A 27,910-nucleotide genomic window follows, 5' to 3' on the forward strand; every position below is an offset into this window, starting at 1 on the left:
TACACCAAAGACAATGGCTGCAGCTCACCCTGTAACAAACCATCAAAAGGTTTATTAACTAGGAAAAAGGAATACGAGTTATTTATAGGTTAGAGCAAGCAAACATCTACACCAAATTGTTGCCATCTAAATCCTAGGAGTGACAGAGTTGTAGTGATCTCTCAATTCAAAGTGTCTTTCCGGGCAAACTCAAGAAGCACCCTGTAGGGATCTCTGGCTCCAATTTAGAATCTCTGGCCCTTCAGAGTTCAGACAGCCAAAAAGATGGAAAATTTTCACATCAGCTATTTTTATGTCCCTTTTCTAGCATTCAGAGAAATGGGATGAGGCCTTCTGCACATACTCCTCCAGGGGTGTGATAGAGCCATTAACCAATCCTTCGTATTGCAGTGGTCCTTTGTGGCCCATTTGATTTTGATAGTCCTTCTGGATGGACAGTGGGAATGATTCCCATCCCTGAGTTCACAAGTTTAGAGCAAACATTTTCAAAGGTATAAAGCATAACTTACATATTTTCTTAATACATTCATATATTCGTATAAGACTAATATTTAGTTTTGCTCAAAATAACATACAAGTGACCTGTTCTGGTCTCCAGCTCTGAGTTCTTAGATAATGCCTGCAGCCTGGTGAAGAGCTAGCAGCTGGCCTGCCAGCATCACAGTGGGTATTAATGACTGTCATTAAACTAATTATTCTTGAAATGGTGGCACTTGGGGGAGACATACGTATGGTTATGTTTCATTCCCAGTTGCTTTGCACTTTAAATCCAGAGAACTGGTAGTCTTGCATTCAGTGTGTAAGGGCTTGTCTACACTGGGAAAATGATCAGATTAACCATTGCAGAATAAGCTATTCTGCACTAGCTCCCATATGAAGACTCTATTCTAGAATAAATAAATGACTTTTATTGTGGGGGCACAATAAGGTAGAAGAATTATTTTGGAATAAAATCACTTTTATTTCAGTGTAAAGTATTCACACAGGCAGCTGTTGTGGAGTAGTTTATTCTGAAATAGCTATTCTAGTCAGCTTTCCTGTGTAGACAAGCCCCTGGTCATGTCTAATGGTTTTAAGTCTTCGAAATGTTCTGCAATTAGATGTAGTTAGATGTAGTCTTGCACTTATTCAGCTGAGACAAGTGAACAGACTGAGTTGTTTGTCACTGCCTGCTGTTCCTTTCATGATCCTGCAAATATTTACATTCCTGCTTAACTTCATGCACTTGCATAGTCCCATTGATCTCATAGTCTCTGGGACTTCAGTTGAAGTACTCCATATGAGTAAAGTTATTACATGTGTATGAGTGTTCACAGGATTGTCCCCTAAAATCCTTACTTTTTCATTTTTGTGGTTGAATAGGTGATAACACTTGAGAAAACATCTTTGTTTATATAGTCAGACTCTGGTCCTTCAATTACAGGCATATGTCAAATTACAAAACAAAAACAAGTCAAAAATAGTTTCACACACAAAACCTTCTCCAGATACCCCCACCAATTTTGATTGTTTTATAATCACATTTTACTTTTTAAAACAACATTTTCTTACTAAAAACTTTTAAGAAGGATTTAAGGTTACTGCTGCTTAATTGTACCTCTGTTCCTTCTACTTCTCTGGGACATGAAACTTCAAAACCCCCAACTCAAATATTAGGAAATACTTTCATATTCCCGGAAAGAAATGTTGTTAGTAAGTCCAAAGCTTGGGGCGGCTCTAGGCAGCAGCAAAGCAAGCACCTGCTTGGGGCAGCCCACTTGCAGGGGCGGCAGCCTGGGAGCTGAGAACCAACAGGGGGCTCTGGGAGTTGTAGTTCCTTGGTTAGCTCCCTGCCTATAGAGCCAACCCTGGAGCAAGGAAAGAACTATATTTCCCAGTATTCCCTTGGTCACTACCAACTGGAAAGGAAGGAGGGGGACCTCATGTGGCAGCGTTCTGTGAGTGGAGAATGGTAGGGAGACCATATTTTAACATTCAAAAAACAGGACACTCCACGGGGAGGGAGGGTAGCCCCACCTGCCACTATCCATTCCCTCTGACTGCCCCCCACAGAAACCTCAACCCATCCAACTCCCCCCCAGCTCTCTGTCCCCTGATAACCCCCTCCCGGGACCCTTGCCTCTAACTGCCCCCCAGGACCCCACCTCCTATCTAAGCGTCACTGCTCCTTGTCCCCTGATTGCCCCCCTCCTGGGACCCCTGCCCCTAACAGTCCCTTGGGACCCCAACCCCTGTCTAAGCCTCCCTTCTCCTTATCCTCAACTGCCCCCTCCTGAGACACCCCCTCAACTTCCCCCCAGGACCCCACCCCCTACCTGTCCCCTGACAAACCCCTGGGACTCCCATGCCTATCCAACCGCTGCCTGTCTCCTGACTGCCCCCCCCGAAGCTCCACCCCATTCAACCCCCCTGCTCCCTGTCCCTTGACTGCCCCCGCCAGATCTCCCTACCCCTTCTCCAACCCCCTTACCATGCCACTCAGACCAGCGTGTCTGGCTCCACACAGCACCAGACACGTTGCTGCATACATGCTGCCGTGCTCCCCTGTGGAGCCCGGAGCCCACAACCCCCCCCCCCCCCCCCCCCCAGAGCCTGCACCCCCTCCTGCACCCAAACCCCTCATCCCTGGCCCCATCCCCCCCACACACACAGCACCCACCTTTCAGGTTTGAACACCTCAAAATTCAGGAGTGCTCAAGCTCAGTATATTTCTCCCAAATCAAATATACTGATCCACTGTAAGTTGCTGTAGAAAAAGTAGGATAAAATTGAGCAAGAAATGCTTCCCAGGTTAGGGTGGTAGGGGGGTGCGGGGGGAGCTCAGGACTGGGACAAGGGGCAGCCAAAATTTTTTTTTGCTTGGGGCGGCAAAAAACCTAAAGTTGGCCCTGTCCAAAGCAAACCTATTTATGTGAAAGACCTACATAAATGAGAGAAAATGGCTATAAAGGGGAAACAATGCAACTGACTAGACACAAAATTATGTTAAATGGACAAAATAAATTGGACATATAGAGACTTTCTTCAATATTTTTTAGTTATGGTAACTTTATGTGGTACAATAGTAGTTAAAAAATTTGTGGATGGACTTGTTAAACTGATGGCGCCCTTGTAAGGGCAGAGAGAGCAAGCGAATGAGAGCTTACAATCCGTATCTGAGACATCAGAGTCTTCCAGTGAAACCAGATTTGACATTTGACTTTTCTAAAGTGAAAGACTCAGCAGTGGGAAGAAAAGTCCATAAGGCCACCTGTATGCATCAAAAAACCAAGGAAGAACATAGAGACCTCACATTTTAATAGCTTATCTCTCCTTCAGAACATGTGTTGTTTCATTAGGAGCAAAGAGACTGAAGATTTTGTTCCTTATGTATGAAGAAAAATAGTGTGGGATTTACAGTTGGCTCTAAAACCCAGTTGCTTAATGGCAGAGAAACACTGTCTCAGCAAAAGGAGCTAGTCCCTTTCATTATATAATCATGACAGTGGCATTAATAAGGGAGAGGGAATATGCAAATAAACTTATTCTTCACAGTCAGATAAAAAAATCTTTAGTCATTTAAAGCAAAGTGCTGTACAGAAGAAACACTTTTAGGACAGCTCTTCACAATATGACAAAGTGACAGAGCCAGGGGCAACTCCAGATCTGTCACAACAGCTCTTTTAGGAGTAGAATTGCAAGAGAGCCAGATGGTGCTGGAAAAATAGTATCCTGCCTGACTTATGTATCGCATAATTAGTAGAGCCCTGTGTGGATACAAAAACGTAGATCCTCATCCGCCAGAATCAACCCGTGATCCGCGAACCATCTTCTGTGTGTATCCGAACCCGTAGCAGCAAGCCCTCTCACAAGGGCTAGCGATGGGGAGAATGAGGGGTTTCAGGGGGAAGAGAGTGGAGTGGGACATGGTCTTGCAGGGAAGAAGCAGCATGAGGGTGGGGACTGGGGGTAAGGGATAGCGTGGAGGCAGGGTGTCAAGGAAAGGGGGCCGTGCAGGGGCTGGGTCTCAAGTAGAGAGAGCCATGCGGGGGAACAGTTGTTGCATCGTGTGTTGCTCCTGGGGTTTTCATCCCTTAGCATAACATCTAGGAGACAGTCACTGCCACATGAATGTTAAAGCTCAGGTGGGTGATTTTCATTTTTTTTTTTTTAATTGTATGCCTTAAAAACCTAGCCCATTTATTTTTAATCAGCCCCAAATGTTGAGTTTAATTGTAACATTCTCTTTAAACTGTATTAGCCACAGATTTCAATTACCTTTTGTCTTGTATCACTTTTTTGTGCCATGCTGCTTCTGAAACAGAAGACGAGGATAGAAACTATATTATGAATAAAATAATCATGGAGGAGATGAGCAACCTTGTCTGGCCCTTGCATCAGATATTAACTTTAATAGCACTTTTAAAAAATTATACACGTTAAATTGTGCAAAAAAGACATCTTTATATAAATTCTAGAACTAGTAACTATTTGCGCCAAAGTTAAGTATTATAAAGCCAGATTGGAAATAGGGTATTCCTGTGATTTCTAGGTGGATAAATCTAACTAAATTTGTAATTTGGAAAAGCAAGTTGCATTCAAACAAATAGAGCATGATTACTCTTGATGGGTTGTACTGTACAGTGAGCTGTCTGTTCTAATCCCTGGAAATGCCAAGTCATGGCAAGCTGTATTAAAGCAATAAGGAAACCCACAAACGTTAATAAAATGAAATGCTGTGGTACTGGTACATTTCAGTAAATTTTTCAGGGTTCTGTTTATAGATTTGCCTTTCTCTGTCTGGACAATGCATGATGTCCTAGAAGCTGCAGAGTGTTTCTGGAATGGGAAGTAATTTTCTTTGTGTTGACTAGACTGCTGTTTGAGCAACACTGTGCTTTTGACGCTGTTGACTACAGTCTGTAATAGCTCTGCTCTTACTTTATTTAGAAGAGATTTAAAGAGGGGGGGAGAGAGACGTTTTTGATGCTATCATTAATAAAAATGCAAAGGAAAAAAATGGTTTATTGTAAGGTGTTGTGATGAATCTTCAGCATCTAACCAGTGCTGCGTAGAGCAGTACTGTCACACAGCACCATAGTAACTCTAGCTCAGGAACCAATCCATGCAACAAACCTCGATATGTAGATATGTGCCAACTGTGCCCACATATCTACACCTGCGACAGCATCACAGGACCTAACCAGATCAGCCACACCATCACCGGTTCATTCACCTGCATGTCCACCAATGTAATATACGCCATCATATGCCAGCAATGCCCCTCTGCTATGTACATCGGCCAAACTGGACAGTCTCTACGGAAAAGGATAAATGGACACAAATCAGATATTAGGAATGGCAAATACAAATCCTGTAGAAGAACACTCAACCTCCCTGGCCCACATATAGGCAGACCTAAGGTGGCCACCCTGCCAGCAAAAACATTCAGGACCAGGCTTCAAGAGAAAGCTGAGCTTCAGTTCATCTGCAATTTGACACCATCAGCTCAGGATTAAACAAAGACTGCTGAATGGCTTGCCAACTACAGAACCAGTTTCTCCTCCCTTGGTTTTCACACCTCAACTGCTAAAACAGCGGCCTCCTCCCTGATTGAACTAACCTCGTTATCTCTAGTTGCTTGCATTATAAAAAAAATCCCTCTCACCCACTATGGGTGGTATGTGTCTTCCTCAACCTCGGGTCCTCTACCAGAGCCTGAGTTTAGGGTTCTGCGCAGTATCTTAGCTGTTCCTAGCACTGCACTCTTCTGGACAGAGAGCTCTGATGTGTTCCTGGATCTGTTGGAGCCACTCACCCAGCTTAGGAGTCACAGCCCCGAGGGCTCCTACCACCACTGGGACCACTTTGGCCCTTCATTTCCACATCCTTTCTATTTCCTCTTTCAGGCCCTCGTACTTCTCCAGCTTCCATATTCCTTCTTCCTGTGCTGTCACTGGCACTGCTATATCTATCACCACCGCTGTCTTCTGCTCCTTGTCTATTACCACGATGTCTGGTTGATTGGCAGTATCTGCCTGTCCGTCTGGATCTGGAAGTCCCACAGAATCTTAGCCCTGCTATTCTCCACAACCTTCTGCGGAATCTCCCATCTGGTCTTGGGTCTAGCCCATACGCTGTGCAGTATTTCCTGTACACATCCAGCCACTGTGGTTGGCCGTTCAGTGTATGCTGTCCTGCCGCATCTTACATCTCTGCCACTATGTGTTTGGACTGTCTCTGGGCCTCTCTGCACAGTCTGCACCTTGGGCCTTCTCTAGTGTGGTAGACCCTGCTTCAATGGATCTGGTGCTCAGTGCTCGTTCTGTGCCTGCTATGATCAGTGCCTCAGTGCTGTCTTTAGTCCAGCCCTTCCCCACCACTGGTAGGATTCCCAATGTCAGCACTCACTGTCTGTCGATGGTACATCCCATGAAGGGTCTTGTCTTGCCATGTCACTTCTTCTGCTTGGTCTTCCTCCATGTCTGCTGCTGCCTCAGGCATTCCTCAGCAGCTCATCTTTGGGGGCCATCTTACTGATAGTACTCTCGATGTTTCGGGTTTCATCCGAGATAGTTGGCTTGACGCTCACCACAGCCCCGCCCGCCTTCTTCCGGCTGGTATACAGTCCTGGGTGTTGGACTTGGGTGGAAACCTCCGTGCATTGTGAGGAGCTTCCGGGTTCACAATCGGCAGCCTCCATGTCCTCCTTTGGCCAGCTCCTATACCGGCAGGGTATCTGATGACCGCCACGGGGGGGGGCGTAATCCGTTGTGCTGGATCTTGTTCTCCCACTGAGCTGGCTCTTCAGGACTGTCTTATCCTTTGGGATACTTGGATTTGCTGCTTCCTTGCTTCCTCATCGTGGTTTCCATGTGACGTGTGGATGCCCAAGGTACTTGTAGCTGGTCTTATGTTGCTATGTGCCCGCTGGTATTACACCCATCAGTTTGCTACCTCCCCTCTTCACTACCATCCGCCCACCTCTCCAGTCCGAATGACATCCCGATATCCTCACTGTAGATCCGCGTCAGGTGGATTAGCGAGTCGATGTCTCATTCATTCTTAGCATACAGCTTGATCGTCATCCATGTAGAGGAGGTGGCTATGGTAGTTCCACTCCTGAACCGTACCCTATCCAGTCCTTGTGAATTCTGGCTGAGGGGTTTAAGCCTATGCAGAACAGCAGCCGGGGACAGTGCTCACCTTGGTAATATGCCGCACTTGATGGCCACTTGTGCAAGTTGCCTTGAGTTGACTTCCGTTTTGTCTCATAGTCCCATTGAGTCTTTTGAGGAAGGTCCTTATGTCCTGTTGACTTTGTATAGCGCCAGACATTCACAGATCCACTGTGGCACATTGAGTCATAGCTTCCTATAGTCAATCCAGCGTGTGCTCAGATTGGTCTGTCTAACCTGAGTCTTGGGCGACTGCTCTATCTATGAGCAACTGGTTTTGAGCTCTGGTGTGTTCCCAATGCCCTTCTGAGCTGTGCCATGTACTGCCCATGTGGTCCTGTCGGCAGCTATGATGCCTGATAAGACTTTCCATGTTGTGGGAGGCAGGTTATGGCGGTAGTTGGCCGTTCTGTCCCTTGCAGGGGTCTTTCATGATCAGCACTGTCCTTCCTTGTGTTAGCCAGTTTGGTGGGAGCCTGCTGCTAGCAGCTGGTTCATCTGTGCTGCTAGGCGTTCATGCACTGCGTTAATTCTTTAGCCAGTAGGTGTGATCATGTCTGTCCAGGTGCTGTCCAGCTCTTCATGTTTTTGACCCGCTGCTGGATGTCTTCTACGTGATGGTGACTGTTTCTGTTCTGGGAGATTGCTGTGCTCTGTTCTCAGGTCCTGCAGCCACTTTGCACTGGTGTTATGAGTCTTCTCTTCTCCTCATATGTTCTTCCAGTACTGTTCAGTTTCTGCTGCTGGTGGCCTGCTGTTATTGGTTGTTGCACTGCAGTTGGAGTACACCTTGATGGTTCCTTGGAGAACAGGGCATTTACTTTTTGGCCTCTGCTTCTCTAGAGTATCTCCTTAGCCTGGTAGCCAGTGCTGTGAGCCTTTGTTAGCAGTCTCTAGGGCTTCAGATGGAGTCAGGCCCTGTATTTTTCAGTAGCCAACTCTTATCCTTAATCTCTACGCCCTTCTGTAGTTCCACGCAAGCTGCTAAATCTTTCTCTCCGAGTCGCCAATTTGATACTAATCCTCCAACCTCATTTATCTCAGCTGAAGTGATAATACATATCTTTCTAGTCTATCATTCGTGTATGCCAAGCATTCTCCAGGATTACAGAGGCAACACACGTATACCACAGTTATCTGGTTGAGCGTTAATGTGGTAGTAGGGATTGTGATGAGGCCTTACTGGCATCTCTAACCATACATCGATGGTACTCCCACTTGAGCCTGGTAATCGTCCGAGATTGACACTTAGCTATTTTCCATGATCTTCTGCCATATCAGCTGCCGTCTCTGCAATGGAGGGGGTGACATGAACGTTCAGCTTCAGGTGTGGCGCGCACAATCCTACTGTCTTCAAGTCTTCTTGAGTCTGGGATGTAAGTGAGTTGGTCTAGTCTCAACTGTGAGAGCAGCTTCCGTCTTTATCTAAGGTTGAAATCGTGGTAACTCGCTGTTTCCAGTAAGTAGATGTGGCCTCTTTGTCCATCCACAGTCCCTCATACTCTTCACTATATCTCCTCTCATTAGGGGCGACTGTTTAGTAGCATTCCACAATCAGTTCTCTTGTCTCGTCCATAGAATGTTTTGTCTTCAGTACGCCATATTCGTCGATTGGCCGGTTCCTTCAACACTCGGCCGGCACCTTGTTAACCCGGGCGACGTCCGAGCGCATGACTCCTCTAGTTCGTGTCACTCTCAATAAATTTAGGTAGGCCATGCTGAAGCCGTTAGGGGGTCCTTTGCCGCAAGGACCCCTACTGGAAAAGTGGTAACCACGGGATTTGAACCCCTGGTCCTCTCGTATCAAACGGGGTCTCCCGATCAAGGGCGGCGCTCTTAACCACTACGCTATCCAGTCGCTATACTTTATATACACACACACACACCTGCCCCTGGAAATTTCCACTACATGCATCTGACGAAGTGGGTATTCACCCACGAAAGCTCATGCTCCAATAAGTGTTTAGCATTTCCTAAACACATGAAAGTTAAGTTACAAATTCTTTGTAACTAATAATGGGCATTCCCGTTATAATCCTGGATTTTCATTTAAATTACATTACACAACACCAAACACCCCTCCGCCGCCCCCAAAAAAGTTGAATGTCATTTTAAATGGCTCAGACTTTCACACATAACAGTTTTGCTAATCATTGTTCTGGACCTGGCTGAGTGCTTTGGGAAGTACTTGGTTCTGATTGTCCTAACATTTTATAGACTGCTTGGTAAATGTATTATTTGCCCTCAACGTGGTTTTTTTGTTTTTTAGGTTTGTTTTTTTTTAATAGGTAAGTAAAATAAATCCTGAGCAGTAATCTAACCCCATTGTGCCACTTTGACACAGGAAAAGTGAGAAAGCACATAGATCTTCCTAAGTGAGGATTCTCTCTCTGTCATTTATAATATATAAATGTCATTTATAAATATATATGTCATTTATAATTCTCTCTCTGTCATTTACATCACTCTGGCAATGTAGGGGCCTTAAAACTTTCACAGATTTTTATGCTCCTGAGGGAATTGACTGAGAATGGGAACAGTTAAGTAACAATAGAAACATTAATAACATCAATATTAAAAGTCAGGTGCTACATTTCTGCCTCAGAGAATGAGATCACTTAACCATTAACTGCAGCTTTAACAATGTTACTAACTACACAGTCAGGCGGCTAGTGTCTCAGAGAATGAATCCATTAACTCAGGCAGGGCTGCTACATTTCTGCCTCTAGCCTGCCTGGTGCATAATAAAAAGCACTACTACCCTTAAATGCCAGTGAGCTGCAGTAACCAAGAGGAGGGAGAGTCTGTCTCTCTCTCTCTCTCTGGCTTGTTGGCAAATGTCTTTTTGTTGTTGTTGTTGTGTTTTTTTTTAAGTTCATAGCTTAAACAACTTCCCAGATTCCCCTCAAATTTTGACCAAAAAAATCTTCTCACACCGCAGATCACATGTGGAATTTGACCTATGAACAAAATTTTCTTGAACACATGATGGAATGTGGAAACAAGTATTGAAGTTTGTTTCAAATGTTATGACTAACATCTCTCCATAATACTTTTCAGAGCCTATTTTGACAACTCAGTGAGTGAGACTTTTGTAAGAAATACTCTCACAAACAATATGAAGGTCCTTAAAAAGCTCACATATTGTAGATATTAATAAAGGGACATCACAAATGCTTGGTTTCAGAAACTGTTTCCAAAGTTTGGAGCTCATTCATTTAAGACAGTGATTCCCAAACTTTAACAACCTGTGAACCCCTTTCACTAAAATGTCAAGTATCGCAAACCCCATCCTAAAAATTAACATTTTCAGGGATTTTCTCCTTTACCTGATATAAATTATAAAAGCAGTGATCTCAGAAATATAAAATTTGTTTTTGTGACATGCTTATTACACACTATTTATTATTAATTATTATTTATCATGACAGTATTTTTATTACATTATGAAAACACCAACACTCGTCCAAGATCTCACTTTCGTGGCTTGTATCACTTTGAATAAGCCTGTTTATAAGACAAGGCTCCTATGTCTCATCAAGGAGAATCAGATGTGAAACAGCATGAAGGTATTTAAGAAACCAACTCAGAGGTCCTCTTGCACAAGCATTAATCTTGAGTAGTCCAGGCAAATAACGCATGTTACAACAAAGCTTTCAACTTGTTCTTCATAATAATTTAAAAACACTAGCTGCCTATTTCATTTTAAAAACAGCCAAAAATATCTACCTCCCTTTCCATTTCTTATAAGGAGTCTTGAAGTTTCAATCTCCTCAGTGTGATAGATATGCTTGCTTTGATCTCCTTAGCTCATGGAAGTCCAGGGGCTCCAGGCTGCTGGCCCCATGCTTCCCAGGGTCCCCAGCTCTGTCCACCATTAGGCAATTTTTTCCCAAGAACCCCCTGTAACATTTTGCGAACCCCCAGGGGTTCACAAACCCCAGTTTGGGAACCACTGATTTAAGATAAATGAGACATAGTGACGACCTCTAGGTGGCACTGTCATATACATTTACCTAATGCTGGCTCTGTAAATGACAACTGCATATGTAATCAAGACTAAAAACAAAACCTTAACAATCTGTTTTATAAGCTTTTCTCTCAAAAATGGGTATTACACACAGTGGTTCATTTGCTTCCATGTACAAATCAGTTTTGTGTGCTTTTTCCTTCCTGGGATGATAGATTGTTCCCCACAAAGTAACAGTCACATGTTTATGCTCCTATTAACTTGTTTCATTATTGCAGTGTAATAGACAGCATGCACCATGCATGATTACTGTGGAGAGGAGTTAGGAGTACAGACTTTAGTTTATGCAGTCACATGGCAGGGTTACTTTATATATGGGCTTGTCATTCTAACTGGATTTGTTACTAGCCTCAGGGTTTATCGGTATTCAGAACTAGTAGTTGTATTGGTCTGTTCTTATAACTAACCAGGGCTTTTTATTCTCCGACATAAGACTAAATTTCTTCCTTTGGCAGCATTTCTGAAGCGATTGGGGCATGACTGAGAAGGGGTCATGGGTCAGAGCCGTGACAGCCAGTGAAAGCTGGGTTTGCTTGTTTGGCTTTTAAAAGTTTCCGCAGTTTGAAGTCTCCCCTCTTTTACTAACTCTTTAGTGGAAGGAAACTCTGCTTAGAGATTTCAAGACTTTTCCATGTATATTTACCCATAATGTGGCAGTAAAGAAGCTGCGTTCAGCCCAGTTGGCTAGAGGGTGCTTGTAGTGATATATATTACCTGGAGGAGGGCAGAGTAATGTATGTGAAAGGGATATGCACCCATTGTGAAAGCATAAGTGCAGCCGGTGTGCTCTTGCTGCCTGTATTTCTTGACCTGTCTGCATTCTCCATAGGGAGGAGTTGTTTTACAAGAGGTAGTAGCAGATGGTGGCTATGTAGGATTGGGGGAAACAAACACTAAAAGGTGGTGGCAAAAAAATGGAGAAATAAAGTATTTAGATTTAACTACAAACTGTCATTATGTACTGAGAATAAAACTAACTCAAACCCTGTGGATTTTCTGTAGAGTGACTTGCAAATGGGGAAAACAGATTTATGTCCTCTTTACTATTTTTACATTTGGTTTATATAAAGAAGGCTTGAAAGGTTTTCTCTTTTTCATTATTTTTAAGTTGGAACAATTAGATCTTGCGTAGCCAGATGGGTGACTAAAGAATTAGTATTGCTGATACCAAGCATGTGAGATTTGATTAAATGAAAAATGCAATAGTTTTATATTTTGATTGTTATATTCATTTTCTTTTTTTAATACCTATTTATCTATGCAAGTGGGGGGGGGCGGGATCTATTTTTGTAAGTTTACATGATAAACTAGCAGTCCTGGCTAGAAGACAGCAAAAGCTTGGCTCCTTAAACTGTTCTGACAGTTCACCTCAATCTTAAACTGTAACATCACTTCTATTTTAGACCTGGGCTGCTAAGCAGACACAGCCAGCTGTGTGAGATTTTTATGGTGAACCATTATGTGATTTTTTCCTGTTAGGGCAAACACTTGATTTTTTTCCCTTTTTAAAATAATTTTACTAAAGAGCAGAGTCATACAGCTTTGTGTTTGTTAGAGTGCTGTTTTGATTTATCTAAAGAGACGACTGAGTCCTGCCCCTTTAGAAACCATTACTGTACTTGAAAAATAATTTAAACCTCTTTGTCTGTGAGGCTGCAGGGAATCTACTTAGCTGAAGCAGCCATGTCTTAGGGCAAAAGAGAATATCCTACAGCAGTGAACAACCCTGTCATACATTAAATATTTTATTGGTGGAAGGGGGAATGAGTCGACAGCAATAGATGAGAATTGTGAGTTACCAAAACTGAGATTTACTGTCTTCATAGAGAATTTTGTTTTGTTTCATTTCATGCTGCTCTTTGCATGTAATATGTAAATTACAATCCAACATATTCCATGTCTTTGATTTCTAGATGATGGCTGATCTAAGAGAAACCATCACATGAAGCTTGCGCAGTATGTCATAAAAATTTTACTGATCTGTACCTCAGATGAAGTATCAAGTGTCAAATGAGGCAATAGTAGACCAAGAATATAACCCAGCCTATAGAAGTGAGTTAAAAAAAAACAGAGTAATTAATGCCTAGGTAGCTTGATGGATCTCACTTCAAACCAAAGTCATCCTTCAACCAAAGCAAGAAAGGGACCATGCACAACCTGAGCACAGAATGCCATTCCTAAATAACTGAAGCGTGAAGAAACCCTCATGAGTATCAACCACGGAGATCCGGAGTGCATCACTGGTAAGTTGGAAAGGCAACTCCAGTCTGAACCACAAATTCATGGAGTATTTTCAGTGCAGCTAGCCTGAAACCCCTGATCTCAGCTTGAAATTGTGTGAAGCAGTTATCCAGTAGTGCACGTGAACAAGAAGAGTAGATTCTTCATAAACTGAACTAATTCATTTCCCATCCCTCCAAACTATCCATTATTATATTTTTCTCACCACATAAAACTTTCCTCTAGTAGATAAATGTTTGTTCTTATCAGGGATGGAATGAATGAGTGTTGGAGACCCTAAGTGATTTTTGAAGGAGTAGTGGGAATTGACAGAAGAAGAAAGATGTGGCTTCAAATGTGATAGTTGAAGCTGTAAGAATACTTTATATTTTCAGGTAAAAAGCCTGACCATAATCCAGGCCACTGTTGCCTCTCCTTTCCCATCCATGGTGAGTGGAGAATTGCAGCAAAGTTCCTTCCTTCCTCTTGGATTTCTTTGCTGTAACTTATTCAGACTCCCCTGAATTCTGTGCCTTTTTTTTATATTTGTAACCCAGAGGCGGTTGTGCTGCAAAAATGCCAGAGATTATTGATAAAACTTTGAGGTTTCTAAAGAATGCACACTGAGATATAAATACAACCCTTCAGTTGACAGCCAGTGGTGTGGTGTCCAATATGTGGCCCTTAAGGAAGACTGTCCCTGAGAAGAGAACTCGAATTTGACTATGAATTGAAAATGTGTACCCTCAGTTATGTATGCCCTGTGACTTATAAACTGACATGTTTGAATCAGGCCTGCCACCATGGAGGAGGGAGTTCAGGGGCACTGCCTCCCAGTGCCGCCACTGTAACTCCAGAAGAAGTCCTGTTAAGACCCGTGAGTGCTCTGAGCTGCTGCTGTCCCTTGCCTACTGCTACTGGCCACCTGCTGAATTGGATGGAAGGGAGGAGAGTGTAGCACTAGCTGCTCCATTCCCTGGTTCCCTGCTGGGCTGTGGGAGCCCTAGGAGGAGCAGGATATGGAACTTGGTTGGCTGTACCTTGGTCTAGGCAAGTGCCTGGCAAAGGATGGCTGCCCTCCCCCACACAGGGCAACCCAGGAGAGGTGAAAAAGAAAAACTGAAAAAACAGCAACCAATTACAGCTCCTAGATTCTCTGCATTAGGTGGGTATGGTCCCCAAAGGACCTTACACCAGCTAGGTATAGACAGAATACAGCATGCCCGAGCCACTTCCCTCCCTTATGCCTAGGAGAGCAGGTGTCTTATGCCCAGGAGAGCAGTTTAATTGGGTCTGACCTCTGGGCAGGGAGACTCTTCAGCAGGCTTCTTGCATTTCCCCTCCCTCAAACAGTGCAAAGGGACTAGAACAAGACACAGAATCCGTCCCTATGTGTTGATTGTATCCCTTTTGAAATACATTTGGCACTCAGGCTGAAAAGCTCTGACACCTCTGAACCTGGTGTACTTGTGCTTTAAATGATGGTATCTAAATGTAAAATACTACTAGGTGTTTTCCTTTCATTTTGCTATTGGTGGAATACAAAGATCGAATTAGAAACTGCCCTCCATTTTGGAGGGTGAGGAGGAGTCACTCCACGTGTTCACTTCAATCCATAACATTTCTCATGGTTTTGAAAAAAAAATAAAAGTCAAGTTTTTAAATAAATGAAATGTATTCTACCATTAGGGTGTCACAGAAGGGATATGCATCCCTTCTGTGATTAAATTGAATGGTGCAAGAGGATATTCAAGACAAACAGCACATTACTGGGGAATGCAGCCAGAGTAAAGCCTACAGAAGGTAGTACAACCTATAGCAGGTAAAATGTAACATGGAAGTTAGGAGAGCTATGATGGATTTTGAGAGCTGATAGCCAGACATAAAAACAAATAATAAAACTTAAGTATGTCAGAGCCAGGAAGCCTGTGAGAATCAGTGAGTCTGCTAGAAGTAAAGGGATCAATTAAGGAGAATAAGGATATTGCAAATACTAATATTAAAAAATCATGCTTCTAGTGCAAATGCATTTGCTGGTCAAAGTGAAATATCGTTGTGTAATCCCTCCTCTGTAGAACAATTCTTTTTAAATCTGTGGGTTTTCAAAGTAGCAGATTTAATAGTAATGTGCATGTGTTGGTTTCATGGCACATGTTCATCTTTAGATGTCTGCTCCAATGAGGACCTTCCTGAAGTAGAGCTGGTGAACATGCTGGAAGAACAGCTACCACAGTATAAGCTGCGAGTGGACACTGTGTATCCGTATGACAACCAAGACTGGCTCCAGGCCCCCTCCCACTATAGCCATGTCCCCCAAACCATCTCTCCTGTCCTTGCTGAGGAGACCTTCCGTTACATGAGTGAGTATTTCTGGTCATCACGGAGATCTTTGCATCATGTGAAATGAAGTCATTAACGTGATTAAAAAGTACTCTCTTACTGAAAGATTCAGAGCATTGTGAACACAGGCAAAACAAAAAGCTCTGTTCACAGGGAAATGTTTCTAATTCACTGTTCCAAGAAGCTAGAGTCTGTGCATAAGCAGTAAAGGGTCTTGCTGTAATGTTCTGCGAGTCATAGATATAGTCCTGTTTTATTGCAATTGAAGTCATTTGTGCTTCATGGGGAAATTGGGAGCAGAAACTGAATTAGTGCATGTGGTCCCCTAAGTATGATGAAGCAAACCTGGAATATACCAGGTATTGCTCAGTGTCACGCATAATCTGTCCCAGTTATAACTTGTTTTAAAATATCACTTTTGTTTTAAAATATATGGGTATGTAAACACAAGTGTGAAGAGATGAAATAAGAACAACCTAAAACTCACCTTTTCTTCTTAATAAAGAAGTTTTACTTATTTAAAAAAAAAAACAAATGTGAACTGTTGTTGTTATAAAGCAATTGGATCAGCCAATATAACTAAAGAGATGCTGTCAAATTAAAACTCGTATTTAAAAAAAATCTTTACCTGTTATCAGTAACATCTTAAGATTATGGAAACCTAATTTATTAAAAAGCCAAAAAACAATAATGCTTGTTGTTTGCTCTGAGCGTTTCTCTCCGATTGGTTAATGAAAACTGATTAGTCAGTTTTACTTTTGCCTGTGGGCGGTTTGACTTTGATTCTTGAGATATTTTGGATTGGAATCACTATAAGGCAACGTTTAAATCCAAATCACTGTTTCCATTGACATTGGAAACAAAACTATAGTTACAATATTTCTGCTTTAGTTGGGTAAAACCTTGTTCTTACCAAAGCTAATTTTTATCCTAAATCATCTTGATGTGCTGTCCTTTTCAAATTAATGTACGCTTTAATGTTCACTATATAAATATATTGTCATGTTCACTATCAGGAAAAAGATTTTTAGAGAACTTTTATTACATAAAATATTTGTAGCCTATAGGATGTTAGGTTGAGAAATAAGTAGAAATTAGGTTTGGGTTAAGTTAGGCTCAGTACTGTATCAAGGAATATGGGAAATTGAGTTTGTTAGTTTGAGTAAAAGTTAGAGATAAGTTGGAGACAAGAAGATGGGAAAATTTAATTTAGTGAGGAAATGACTCAGGGTTATGTTGTGGCTGTGTTTCTGGTAATAACTGGTTCTAGCAGAGTTTTTAACAAATGTTTACAAAATTTTGAATATTTTATTAAAATGATGGCTGAACTGATGCATGGAAGGATATTGGTGCAGATGTTAATTTAAATTATGTGTAATGTAAAGGGCCAATGAAAAGGTGGTGGAAATTAGAATATAGTTAGGGCCCTACCAAATTCACAACCATGAAATCTGGTCTCCCCCCATGAAATCTCGTCTTTTGTGTGCTTTTACATTATACTATACAGATTTCACAGGGGAGACCAGTGTTACTCAAATGAGGGTCCTGACCCAAAAGGGAGTTGCAGGGGGTCACGAGGTTATTTTTGGGAGGATCGCAATATTGTTACCCTTACTTCTGCACTGCCTTCAGAGCTGGGCAGCTGGAGAGCAGCAGCTGTTGGCCGGGCACCCAGCACTGAAGGCAGCACTGCCACCAGCAGCAGTGCAGAAATAAGAGTAGCAGTACCACAACCTCCCTACAATAAATTGGCAAAACCCTATCCACCCACACAACTCCTTTGTGGGTCAAGACCCTTACAATTACAGTACCTTGAAATTAAGAAATTTATGATTTTTAAAAATCTTATGACTGTGAAATTGACCAAAATGGACCATGAATTTGGTAGGGCACTAAATATAGGGTTTTATAATAGTAAGGTTTAGTTTTAATTAGTATCAAAATGGAATACAACGGGAGTAGTGTTGCTAAATTGTGGAGAGCGCAAACTGTGGAGAGCGCAATGTACCATTAGGTTACAGGATTAAACTTCGTTCTGTTGTCAGTGCTCTGATCACCCAGTGTTGCACTATTTCATCTTTTAATGTGAGTATAATCGTTGCATCAGTATAAATGGTAATTGTATGCCAGTTTTCTTAACTAATCATTTTTCCCTTAAATAAAAGTTTGGTTCTATCATTCAAAGTGTCCTCTAATAAGTTAAATTGTCTCTAATCTACCTAGAAGCTCGCACCTGAAAACTAATTTCAGTTGAGTGCATTCTTAGCTTTAACAATTGAACCTTGATTGAGAACATTTAAAAGTCAAGGTTTAATATCATAATACCATCTTTTATAAATAAATTACTAGATAAACTGAAATGGAAGCACTTTACATTTAGACTAAATAGGTTTTCAAGTAAGCAGCAAAGTAGTTTGAACATTAAAATTAAATTCACTGTTGACAGTGGCTACTACCCCATAACTCCTGGTTATTATAGAGAGAGAAATTGAGGTTTTACTGAACCTTTAAGTCACAAATCCTCAGCAGTCAACTGATGAAGGTATTAACCTGAAATGTCCTTAATGAGATTCCAAAATGCTGAAGCCATGAGAATGATAGTTCATGCTTGGGGTGAAGTTATACTGCTGGAACTCCCTAGATGCACAGATGTAAATCACAGCATTGTCCTGGAGCTTTACACCTCTGAAATTGAAAAACTGGCTACCAGGGAGTTGCAGGGATTAAATTCTTTCAAATGAAAACAAAGTTGCTATCTACTCGACATGAACCTTAATGATCCTATGGCCATTTTGGTAACAGTAAGGGTGTGCCCCATTGCCTTTTGCAAAAATTTCCATTCTTGTCATACAGCATGTGTAGTAATTTATTGAAAGCGAGTCTTTGCCACCCTCCACCTCCGAGGTAACTGCATTTCATTGTTGCTTGTTTGTGTAGGGCCTGATGATATGAGATACTGACCAACCTCTTTTCCTATTTGTTGTTCAGAAGTAAGGGTGCTTAGTATCTTGCAGGACTGGACTCACATGTGAAGTGCTTTGAGATTCTTTGTGTGATAGAAGATTCCCTGCAGATGGCAAATATTTTTTAACTGCAGTAGGAATCCAATCAGCATTGCTCATTTCACAAGCTGGAAATGCAGACAAATTCAGTGACTATCAATTAGTTATGTTCCCATTAGGGCTGTCAAGCGATTAAAAAAATTAATCGTGATTAATCGTCCAATTTAACAATAATAGAATACCATTTATTTAAATATTTTGGATGTTTTCTACATTTTAAAATATGTTGATTTCAATTACAACACAGAATACAAAGTGTACAGTGTTCACTTTAAGTTTATTTTTTATTACAAATATTTTCAATGTAAAAAACAAAAGAAATAGTATTTTTCAATTCACCTAATACAAGTATACCTCTAGCCCTATATAACGCGACCCAATATAAAACAAATTAGGATATAACGCATAAAGCAGCACTCTAGTGGGGCGGCGCTGCACCCTCCGGCAGATCAAAGCAAGTTCAATGTCATAACGTGGTTTCACCTATAACACAGAAAGATTTTTTGGCTCCCGAGGACAGCGTTATATCGGGGTAGAGGTGTACTGTAGTGCAATCTCTTCATCATGAAAGTTAAACTTAAAAATGTAGAATTATGTCCAAAAAAAACTGCATTCAAACACAAAACAATGTAAAACCTTAGAGCCTACACGGCCACTCAGTCCTATTTCAGCCAATCACTCAGACAAACAAGTTTCAGAGTGGTAGCCGTGTTAGTCTGTATCTGCATCTGATGAAATGGGTTTTAGCCCACAAAAGCTTATGCTCAAATAAATGTGTTAGTCTCTAATGTGCCACGAGGACTCTTCATCATTCAGACAAACAAGTTTGGTTACAATTTGCAGGCGATAATGCTGCCCGCTTCTTGTTTACCATGTCACCTGAAGGTCAGAAAAGACATTTGCATGGCACTGTTTTAGCTGGCATCATAAGATATTTATGTGCCAGATGCTCTAAAGATTCATATGTCCCTTCAGGCTTCAACCACCCTTCCAGAGGACATGCATCCATGCTGATGACGGGTTCTGCTCGATAACAATCCAAAGGAGAGTGGACCGACACATGTTCATTTTCATCATCTGAGTCAGATGCCACCAGCAGAAGGTTGATTTTCTTTTTTGATTCTGGGTTCTGTAGTTTCCGCATCAGAATGTTGCTCTTTTAAGACTTCCGAAAGCATGCTCCACACCTCATCCCTCTCAGATTTTGAACAGCACTTCAGATCATTAAACCTTGAGTCGAGTTCTGTAGCTATCTTTAGAAATCTCATATTAGTACCTTCTTTGCATTTTGTCAAATCTGTTGTGAAAGTGTTCTTAAAACGAACGTGTGCTGAGTCCTCATCCGAGACTGCTGAAATATATGGCAGAATGTGGATAAAACAGAGCAGGAGACTTACAGTTCTCCCCCAAGGAGTTCAGTCACAAATTTAATTAATGCATTTTTTTTTTTAACGAGCATCATCAGCATGGAAGCGTGTTCTCTGGAATGGTGGCCGAAGCATGAAGGGGCATACGAATGTTTAGCATATCTGGCACATAAATACCTTGCAATGCTGGCTATAAAAGTGTCATGCAAATGCCTATTCTCACTTTCAGGTGATATTGTAAATAAGAAGCAGGCAGCATTATCTCCCGTAAATGTAACCAAACTTGTTCGTCTTAGTGATTGGCTGAACAAGAAGTAGGACTGAGTGGACTTGTAGATTCTAAAAGTTTTACATTGTTTTGTTTTGGAGTGCAGTTATGTAAACAAAAAAATCTACATTTGTAAGTTAAACTTTCACAATAAAGAGATTGCACTACAGTACTTATATGAGGTGAATTGAAAAACACTATTTCTTTTATCATTTTACAGTACAAATATTTGTAATAAAAAATATAGTGAGCACTGTACACTTTGTATTTGTATACATAGAAATCAATGTATTTGAAAATGTAGAAAAACATCCAACAATATTTAATAAATTTCAATTGGTATTCTGTTGTTTAACAGTGCGATTAATCGCTGTTAATTTTTTTTATTGCAATTAATTTTTTGAGTTAATAGTATGAGTTAACTGCAATTAATCAATAGCCCTAGTCCTGATAGTAAAGCTGGCAGCTTTTCAGGGAGAAAATGGCCCAGTCATAGAGCATTTTTGAAGAGTTTGAATTTTAATTTGTTAAAATGAAATGGCATAGTAGGCTCCCAAAAGGATTGAATGTGGGGGTGGGAGAATCTTGAAGTATTTTGATGAACTGGTAGGGACACCAAGTACATATTTTCCACAGAACAATGGGGAAATCAAATGACTTCTCATACAGCAACTGGAAGAAACCAGCTTTTAGTAGAGGTTAATATTGTGTTTGGATATAATATTATATTCACCGTGAAACAAATGTTCCTTGTACATGCCTCACTAAGAAGATTTTGTCATTAGTCTGTGGCCTTCCTTCTAGGGAGTATAGTAATGAAAAGGAATTATCAGAATTTGGCTTGAGATGATGTCCCACAATCCAAACAGAATTTCGTTCTCTGACTCAAAGTTTCAGTTCAGAATTTTATCTAAATGTGTCAGATGTTTAAATATTGACTAGTTTGTGTTTTATTGCTCTAGTTTTCTGATAAGAAAATTTAAAAAGCAAGTCAAGTGAAAGCTTTACTATTGTCTTAAAGCACATTGCTGTGTATCAATAGGGTGTGTTCTTGCCTCTGAGTCCAGAAAAATTGAGACCACAGTTCACATAGATTTGAAAACAACTTCACAAGCTTTACTGAGGTACTTTTGTTGTCCGTGTCTGAAAGCAGAATTTTTCAGTAGCAAACTGTTCTCACACAAGAGGTCCTTTGAGCAGTCCATCATAGACTGAATTTGTAGCCCTCAGAGTAAGATGCAAGGCTTTTAAAACAAACAAACAACCCTCAGAAAGTTAAAATTGTTCTATTAACTGATTGTAATCAAGGCAGTGGAATGGGTGATATTTTTGCAAATAAAGAGACAATAATTTTACTTAGTTATTCATTGGGATTCCTTCCTTTCACAAAAATCTCTAAAGTGGGACTAAACATGACTTTCCAGTTCATCCAGTGGAATTTATTTTTTCTGAAATCTTAAAAGAAGGAAATTCAAAGAAAAATAGACCTTCTAGAAGGAAAAATGTAACCTGATTAGGAGAGAGATTCTTGATGTTATGGTAGAAATACTCCTGTAGTTTTCAAAATAATGCATTGCTTAACAAATACAGTGAAACTCCATCCAAGTAAGATGAATTCTTGTTATTAAGAAAAGCTACTCCATTTTAGGATTTAGAGTCCCATCTAGTCGGGATGGTTTTGTATATTTTTATTTTTATTATTATTAGGATTGTCAGTAGGCACCCTATAGGAACTAAAAAAAAAAAAAAAATTACACACAATAACTAATCCTGTCATTAATGACTGGCACACCTGCTGAACTCTGGACACTTTCAAGGAGAGTTGCAAATTGTATTTATTTACAGACACTGGCTCAGAGTAACAGGCAGTGGATTCTGAGACACATGATACCAACCCCTACAAGCGCAATCTTACAGACAAACAGAAGGGCCACAGCCCGTAGCAACTGTATTAGAGGATATGGATAGAACTGATCCATGTACATTCATTCAATTTAAAAAACTTGAGTACTGCATAAGTTTAAACAGTTGTTAGGCAAATGGGGTTCCACACTAGAAGTGATAATAATTGGGAATAAAATAATAGAAAGTGTCATAGTTCAGGGCACTTGCACCTGTATTCCCTCTCGATGGTCCAGGAAGGGCACCCAGTCTAGGCTTATGGCTCCCCAGCTGTTGCCTCTCTTGGGTGAAGATGCGTCTCTCTTTTCTGACTAGGTTATTTCCAGGCTGCACAGCTCCCTGATTATACTGTAAATTCACTGGCAAAGTGAGACTGCATGAGCAGCCCTCCTTGCTTTCTCTTCAGAGACTAACAGTGTAATTGGCCACAGTTAAGATACCACAAAGTTCTTTCTGTCCAAGCTTATTTATTGTGAGGATAAAAGCATTACAGAGAAAATGGAGATCATCACTTCAACTCCATCAAGGGGTCTGTCAGGAGATAAGTCCTTCAAACCCTTCAGGGGGCTCTCATCTTGGTCACAAATTCCATTACAGCAGTGGTCACCAACCAGTCGATTGCAATCGACTGGTCGATCCTAGAGAATCTCCCAGTCGATCATGATCTCCGGTGGTCCAGTAGTGGGGCTGCCGCTAAGGCAGGCTACCTGCCTGCCCCAACCCCATGCTGCTCCTGAAAGCAGCCAGCGCAGCTCCAGGGGCGGGAGGGCAGGGGTCTCCCTCTATGCGCTGCTCCTGCCTGCAAGCACCGCCCCTATAGCTCCCCTTGGCTAGAAACAGGGAGCTGTGGCCAATGGGAGCGGCGGGGGCGGTGCTTGCACAGAGGGGCAGCGCACAGCTCCAAGTGTCCCGTGTCCTTCCTCCCCGGGGCTGCAGCAGCGTGTCGGTCCCTTCCGGGAGCGCCGTGGGACCATGATAAGCAGGGAGCCTGCCTGGGCCTTGCTGCGCCGCCTCCCGGGAGCAGCCTAAGGTAAATGCCACCTGGTGGGAGGCCACACCCCAGCCCTGAGACTCCTCCTGGAGCCAGCACCCCATACCCTCTCCTGCACCCCGAACCACCTCCTGCATCCCAACCCCTTGCCCCAGCCCTGAGCCCCCTACCAGAGCCAGCACTCCAAACGCCAACACTCTGCCCTATCCCGGAGCCCCCTCCTGCACCCAAACTTCCTCCCAGAGCCTGCACCCCTCACCCCCTCCTACACCCCAACCCCCTGCCTCAGGCTCAGCCTGGAGCCCCCTCCCACACTGCAAATCCCTTGGCCCCAGCCCAGAGCCTGCAGCTCTTCCCAAATCCCTTCCCCAGCCTGGTGAAAATGAGTGAGGGTTGGGGAGAGCAAGCAGCAGAGAGAGGAGGGGATGGAATGAGCAGGGCGGGGCTTTGGGAAAGGAGCAGAGTAGATCATGGGTTGCTCTTAAATTCAAAAAGTGATCTTGGGCGTAAAAAGGTTGGAGACCACCTCATTACAGCCTCTTCTCAACTAGCACACTCATGAAGAGTTTAGTCCATTGTTTTTATAGTTCAGGGGTCTTTTGATCTGGAGTTTCCAGAAGCTGCTAATTAGTAGAGAATGGGTTTTTCTCAAGGCCAGCTTTAAAACGATAGACTCTGAGGTGGATCATTTGCGTTCTCCTTATCCCAGGTATTTCCTAGGAAATCTACTTCGTACATATTGTCTTTTTGGTGCTTTGAAGTTCCTAATCCTTCCCAGAGATTGCATTAGTCAGTCTTCTAGAGGAGTTGCGTACAATTCCACAATAACACATACACAGCTGCATTTTTAATACAATGGACCCTAAAGGTATTAAATTTAATACAGTAAAGTTTATCATAATTCCTTAAAATTTGTCCAAGATGTTGTAGGATATTGTCACATCTGTCACAGAAGGAACTACTAATGAGTGTTACATCAAAGAGTCAAATGCACATTTTAGAAAGGTTTCTGAAAAGAAAAAAGCAGGAAAGGTGCAGCCATTAATAAAGCCAAAAGTTATATTCTAATCTGTTACACGTGTATAAATTCTGAGTAACTGAATTGACCTTAATGAAATTATTCCAGATTTATGCCGGTGTACTGAGAGCAGAATCTGACCTACTCAGTGTAGGAAAAAGTACAAGCCAATCTGAACAATATGCTTTTGGCTTTTTCTGGATCTCTTCAAAAGAGCTTCCATATGCTAGCTGAGATGGTTCTTCTGAGACCGTCTTCAAACCAGTATTACTTTTGTTCCTGTAAAAAATAACAGTTCTAAAGTATATTGGGTCCAATGCATTAACAGTAGCTTAGATCCTAGTATCATTGTATAAATACTGATTTAAACACTGGAAATTTCACACTATGGGCTTGTGTACATAGGGGTTAATGAGTTCTACAAGGATGTGTTGTCTAAAGCACACTAATGAGTTGCACTTGAATTGGTCTGTGTAGACCCAGCTGATGCTCACTAACTACATGTTAATGCTATAAACTATGTTAGAGTACACTAAGGAATCTTTAGTGTGCATCAGCTGGGTGAACATGGACAAATTAACGTGCAACACATTCTTCTTCGGCTGTCCCTCAATGCGAGGATGATGTCTGCCACGGAGGTTCATTGGTGGGTTTTTAAGTGGCTGAGGAACCCAATATGTGCCCTGCAGATTTTCCCACAGAATTGACAGGTGTAATCTTGGAGGAGACATAGTTGTTGGCTGGACTGTTGTGCCCTTTCTTTCCTCCTTTGTAGCTTCTCTGTCTCATGAGTACGTCTGTTCTCTTCAAAGTGAGCTGTGGCTTGGTGTATGGTGTAGCACCACTGTGCACAGTGGCCAGTCCAGCAGAGTTGGTGTTTCATGACCTGCACTTCTATACTGCTCATGTTAGCTGCAGAGAGAATGCTGATGTTAGTGCATCAGTCTTCCCAGCTGATCCTGAGAATCCTCCTGAGGCAGCGCTGCTGGAACCACTCCAGCCACTTGAGATGTCATCTGTAGGTTACCCAGGTCTCTCACCCATAGAGAAGGGTGGAGATGACCACTGTCTTGTAAGCCATGATCTTGGTGCCTGTTTGCACATCCCTATCTTTAAAGACTCAGTTGAGTAGTCTTCCAAAGGATGTGATGGCACAGCAGATCCTGTATTCAATTTCTGTGTCAGTGCTGGCTGTTTGGGAGAGGTGGCTGTCAAGGTATGGAAAATGATCCACATTTTCCAGGGGTTCTCCGCTGATGGTTATTTGTGGAGTACGAAGAGTAGTTTGTGCAGATGAGGGCTGGTAGAGTACCTTGGTTTTCCCAGTGTTGAGAGACACACACACCCAGGCTGCGATAGGCATCTGCAGGTTGCCGTGTGTGTGTGTGTGTGTGATGCAGTCATCTGCATACTGAAGGTCACTGAGACCAATTCACATGATCTTAGATTTTTGTTTGGAGATGTCAGAGATTGAGGAGCTGACTGCCCATATGATACTCAATCCCGATTCCATCAGAAAAGCAGTCACGGATGAGAATCGGGATCACAGCAAGGTAAATGGGGAAGAGTGTTGGAGCAATGACAGCCCTGCTTGACATCAGTGCAAATGGATGAATAGTTCGGTCTCTGAGCCATTGCACAGAATAGTGTCAGTCATCCCATCATGGAGTAGTCTGATGGTAATGTATTTCTGTAGCCAGACATACACAATACCTTCCATAGGGCATCACAATTAATAGAGTCAAAGGCCTTGGTTAGGTTGATGAATGCCATGAACAGTTCCTTGTGTTGCTGTCGGCACTTCTCCTGAATCTGTTGTGCCACAAAGATCACATCAGTTGTGCATCGGGATGGCCTGAAGCCACGCTGGCTTAAGACCCTCAGAGCAACGTAGTCCGGAGCTTTCATGCTCCTGGTAGGGTCCCCCTTGGCGAGGAGGTCTGAGGCCAGGCTCCTGACCAATCGCGGTCCAAACTTCACAAGACCCCAGCGATGGATCAGGCACATATAGAGGACCTTTTAATACTCTGCGGCTATAAATGCAGATGAGGGCTGCAGCAGGAGGGAGGCCCCTGGTTGTGTTGGATCTCCTTGCCACTGGGCCAGGGTTTTCCTCCTGCCAAGTCACGTGTGGTCACACACCGCCTGCGCACCACTTTCCCCACTCTAAAAGATTTCATGTGCAGGCCCCTGCCAAAGGGCTCTCACTCACACAAAGCCCTGAGGTGACAATAGGAGCAGTGATCTCTGGGAGTCTTTAGTCACAAATCTGTACACAGGCAGCAACCGTGTGACGGTCGTCTTGTGCTTGGATGAGCCAGACATGCATTTCGGTAGCAGTGGCTGTGAACGAGCAGACTTTTTTTAAAGATCCCCTCTGCTGACCCCAAATGGGGAGGGGACTAGAAAAGGAGCCCCAAACGTAGGCTGTCTCACACGCTTCCCACTGGATGGCCACATCCAGTGGGAGCAGCAAAGAGTCCTGTGGCACCTTATAGACTAACAGACGTTTTGGAGCATGAGCTTTTATGGGTGAATACCCACTTCGTCGGATGCACATCCAGTGGGATCACTCAACTCTGTAGCCAAAACAAAAGATGATGAATTTCGCCACCTGGAATGTCTGCACCCTTTTGGACTCACAGCGCAGTGAATGTCTAGAACAGGGGTCGGCAACCTGCATGCAAGCCAATTTTGAGCGGCGCGCAGCTGCCTGCCGCAGTCTTGGCCCCCAGCCTACCTCAGCGCCCCCACCCACCGCTCTCCCCTGCGGGGGCAGGAGGCAAAAGCTTGGTTCTGCGGCAGCCAAGCTTTTCCCCCTCCCCGCTTCTTCCCCTAGCGTGGTGCTTTCCTGCCCTTTCCCCTCTCCTTCCCTGCGCCAATCAGCTGATGGCCCTAGCCAGGGGGAGGGGGAAGCACGGTAGCCAGCACGCAGCTCCGTAGAGGAGAGAGAGCGGTAGGGATGGAGGTCTTGGGGAAGGGGGTGGAACAGACATATCCTTTCCAGCCCCCTGCCATGAGCGGCTCAGGGCAGGGGGCTGGGAACACCCCTATGAGCTGAGCACCCCAACCCTCTGCCCTGACCCCCCACACACACTCAGCATTCTGCCCTGCACCCCCTATACTTCCCAGCCCTCTGCCCTGACCCCCCCACTCTCAGCATTGCCCTGCACCCCCATACCCCCCAGCCCTCTTCCCTGACCCTTGAACCCCCACACACACCCAGCCTTCTGCCCTGCATTTCCACAGCCCCATCCCTCTGCCCTGAACTCCCCCACACACCCAGCCCTCTGCCTTGCACCCCCACAGCCCCAGCCCTCTGCCCTGACTCCCCCACACATTCAGCCTTCTGCCCTGCACTGCTACACCCCCAGGCTCTCTGCCCTGAACCCCCGCACCCCAACACACACCCAGCCTTCTACGCTACATCTCCACAGCCCCGTCTCTCTGCCCTGACCCTTGAAGCCCCCCCACAGTCCCATCCCTCTGCCCTGCACCCCCCCAGTCCCATCCCTCTGCCCTGACCGTTGAACCCCTCCACATACCCAGCCCTCT

The 27,910-nt window shown here is 43.2% G+C and overlaps 1 protein-coding gene across 3 annotated transcripts in view; it reads left to right on the plus strand.

Moving 5' to 3' along the window:
• The window catches only part of TRAK2 (trafficking kinesin protein 2), a 70,574-nt gene that overhangs the window by 7,749 nt on the left and 34,915 nt on the right, over positions 1-27,910 (plus strand). For all 3 annotated transcript variants that reach the window (XM_032799431.2, XM_032799432.2, XM_032799434.2), the window contains exons 2-3: positions 13,101-13,430; positions 15,573-15,767. In XM_032799431.2, coding sequence (XP_032655322.1) covers positions 13,394-13,430; positions 15,573-15,767 — 232 coding nt within the window. In that variant the 5' untranslated portion in view covers positions 13,101-13,393. The remainder of the gene's footprint in view (positions 1-13,100; positions 13,431-15,572; positions 15,768-27,910) is intronic.

The sequence above is a fragment of the Chelonoidis abingdonii genome, chromosome 10 (assembly GCF_003597395.2).
Source record: "Chelonoidis abingdonii isolate Lonesome George chromosome 10, CheloAbing_2.0, whole genome shotgun sequence".
Classification (NCBI taxonomy): Eukaryota; Metazoa; Chordata; order Testudines; family Testudinidae; genus Chelonoidis; species Chelonoidis abingdonii.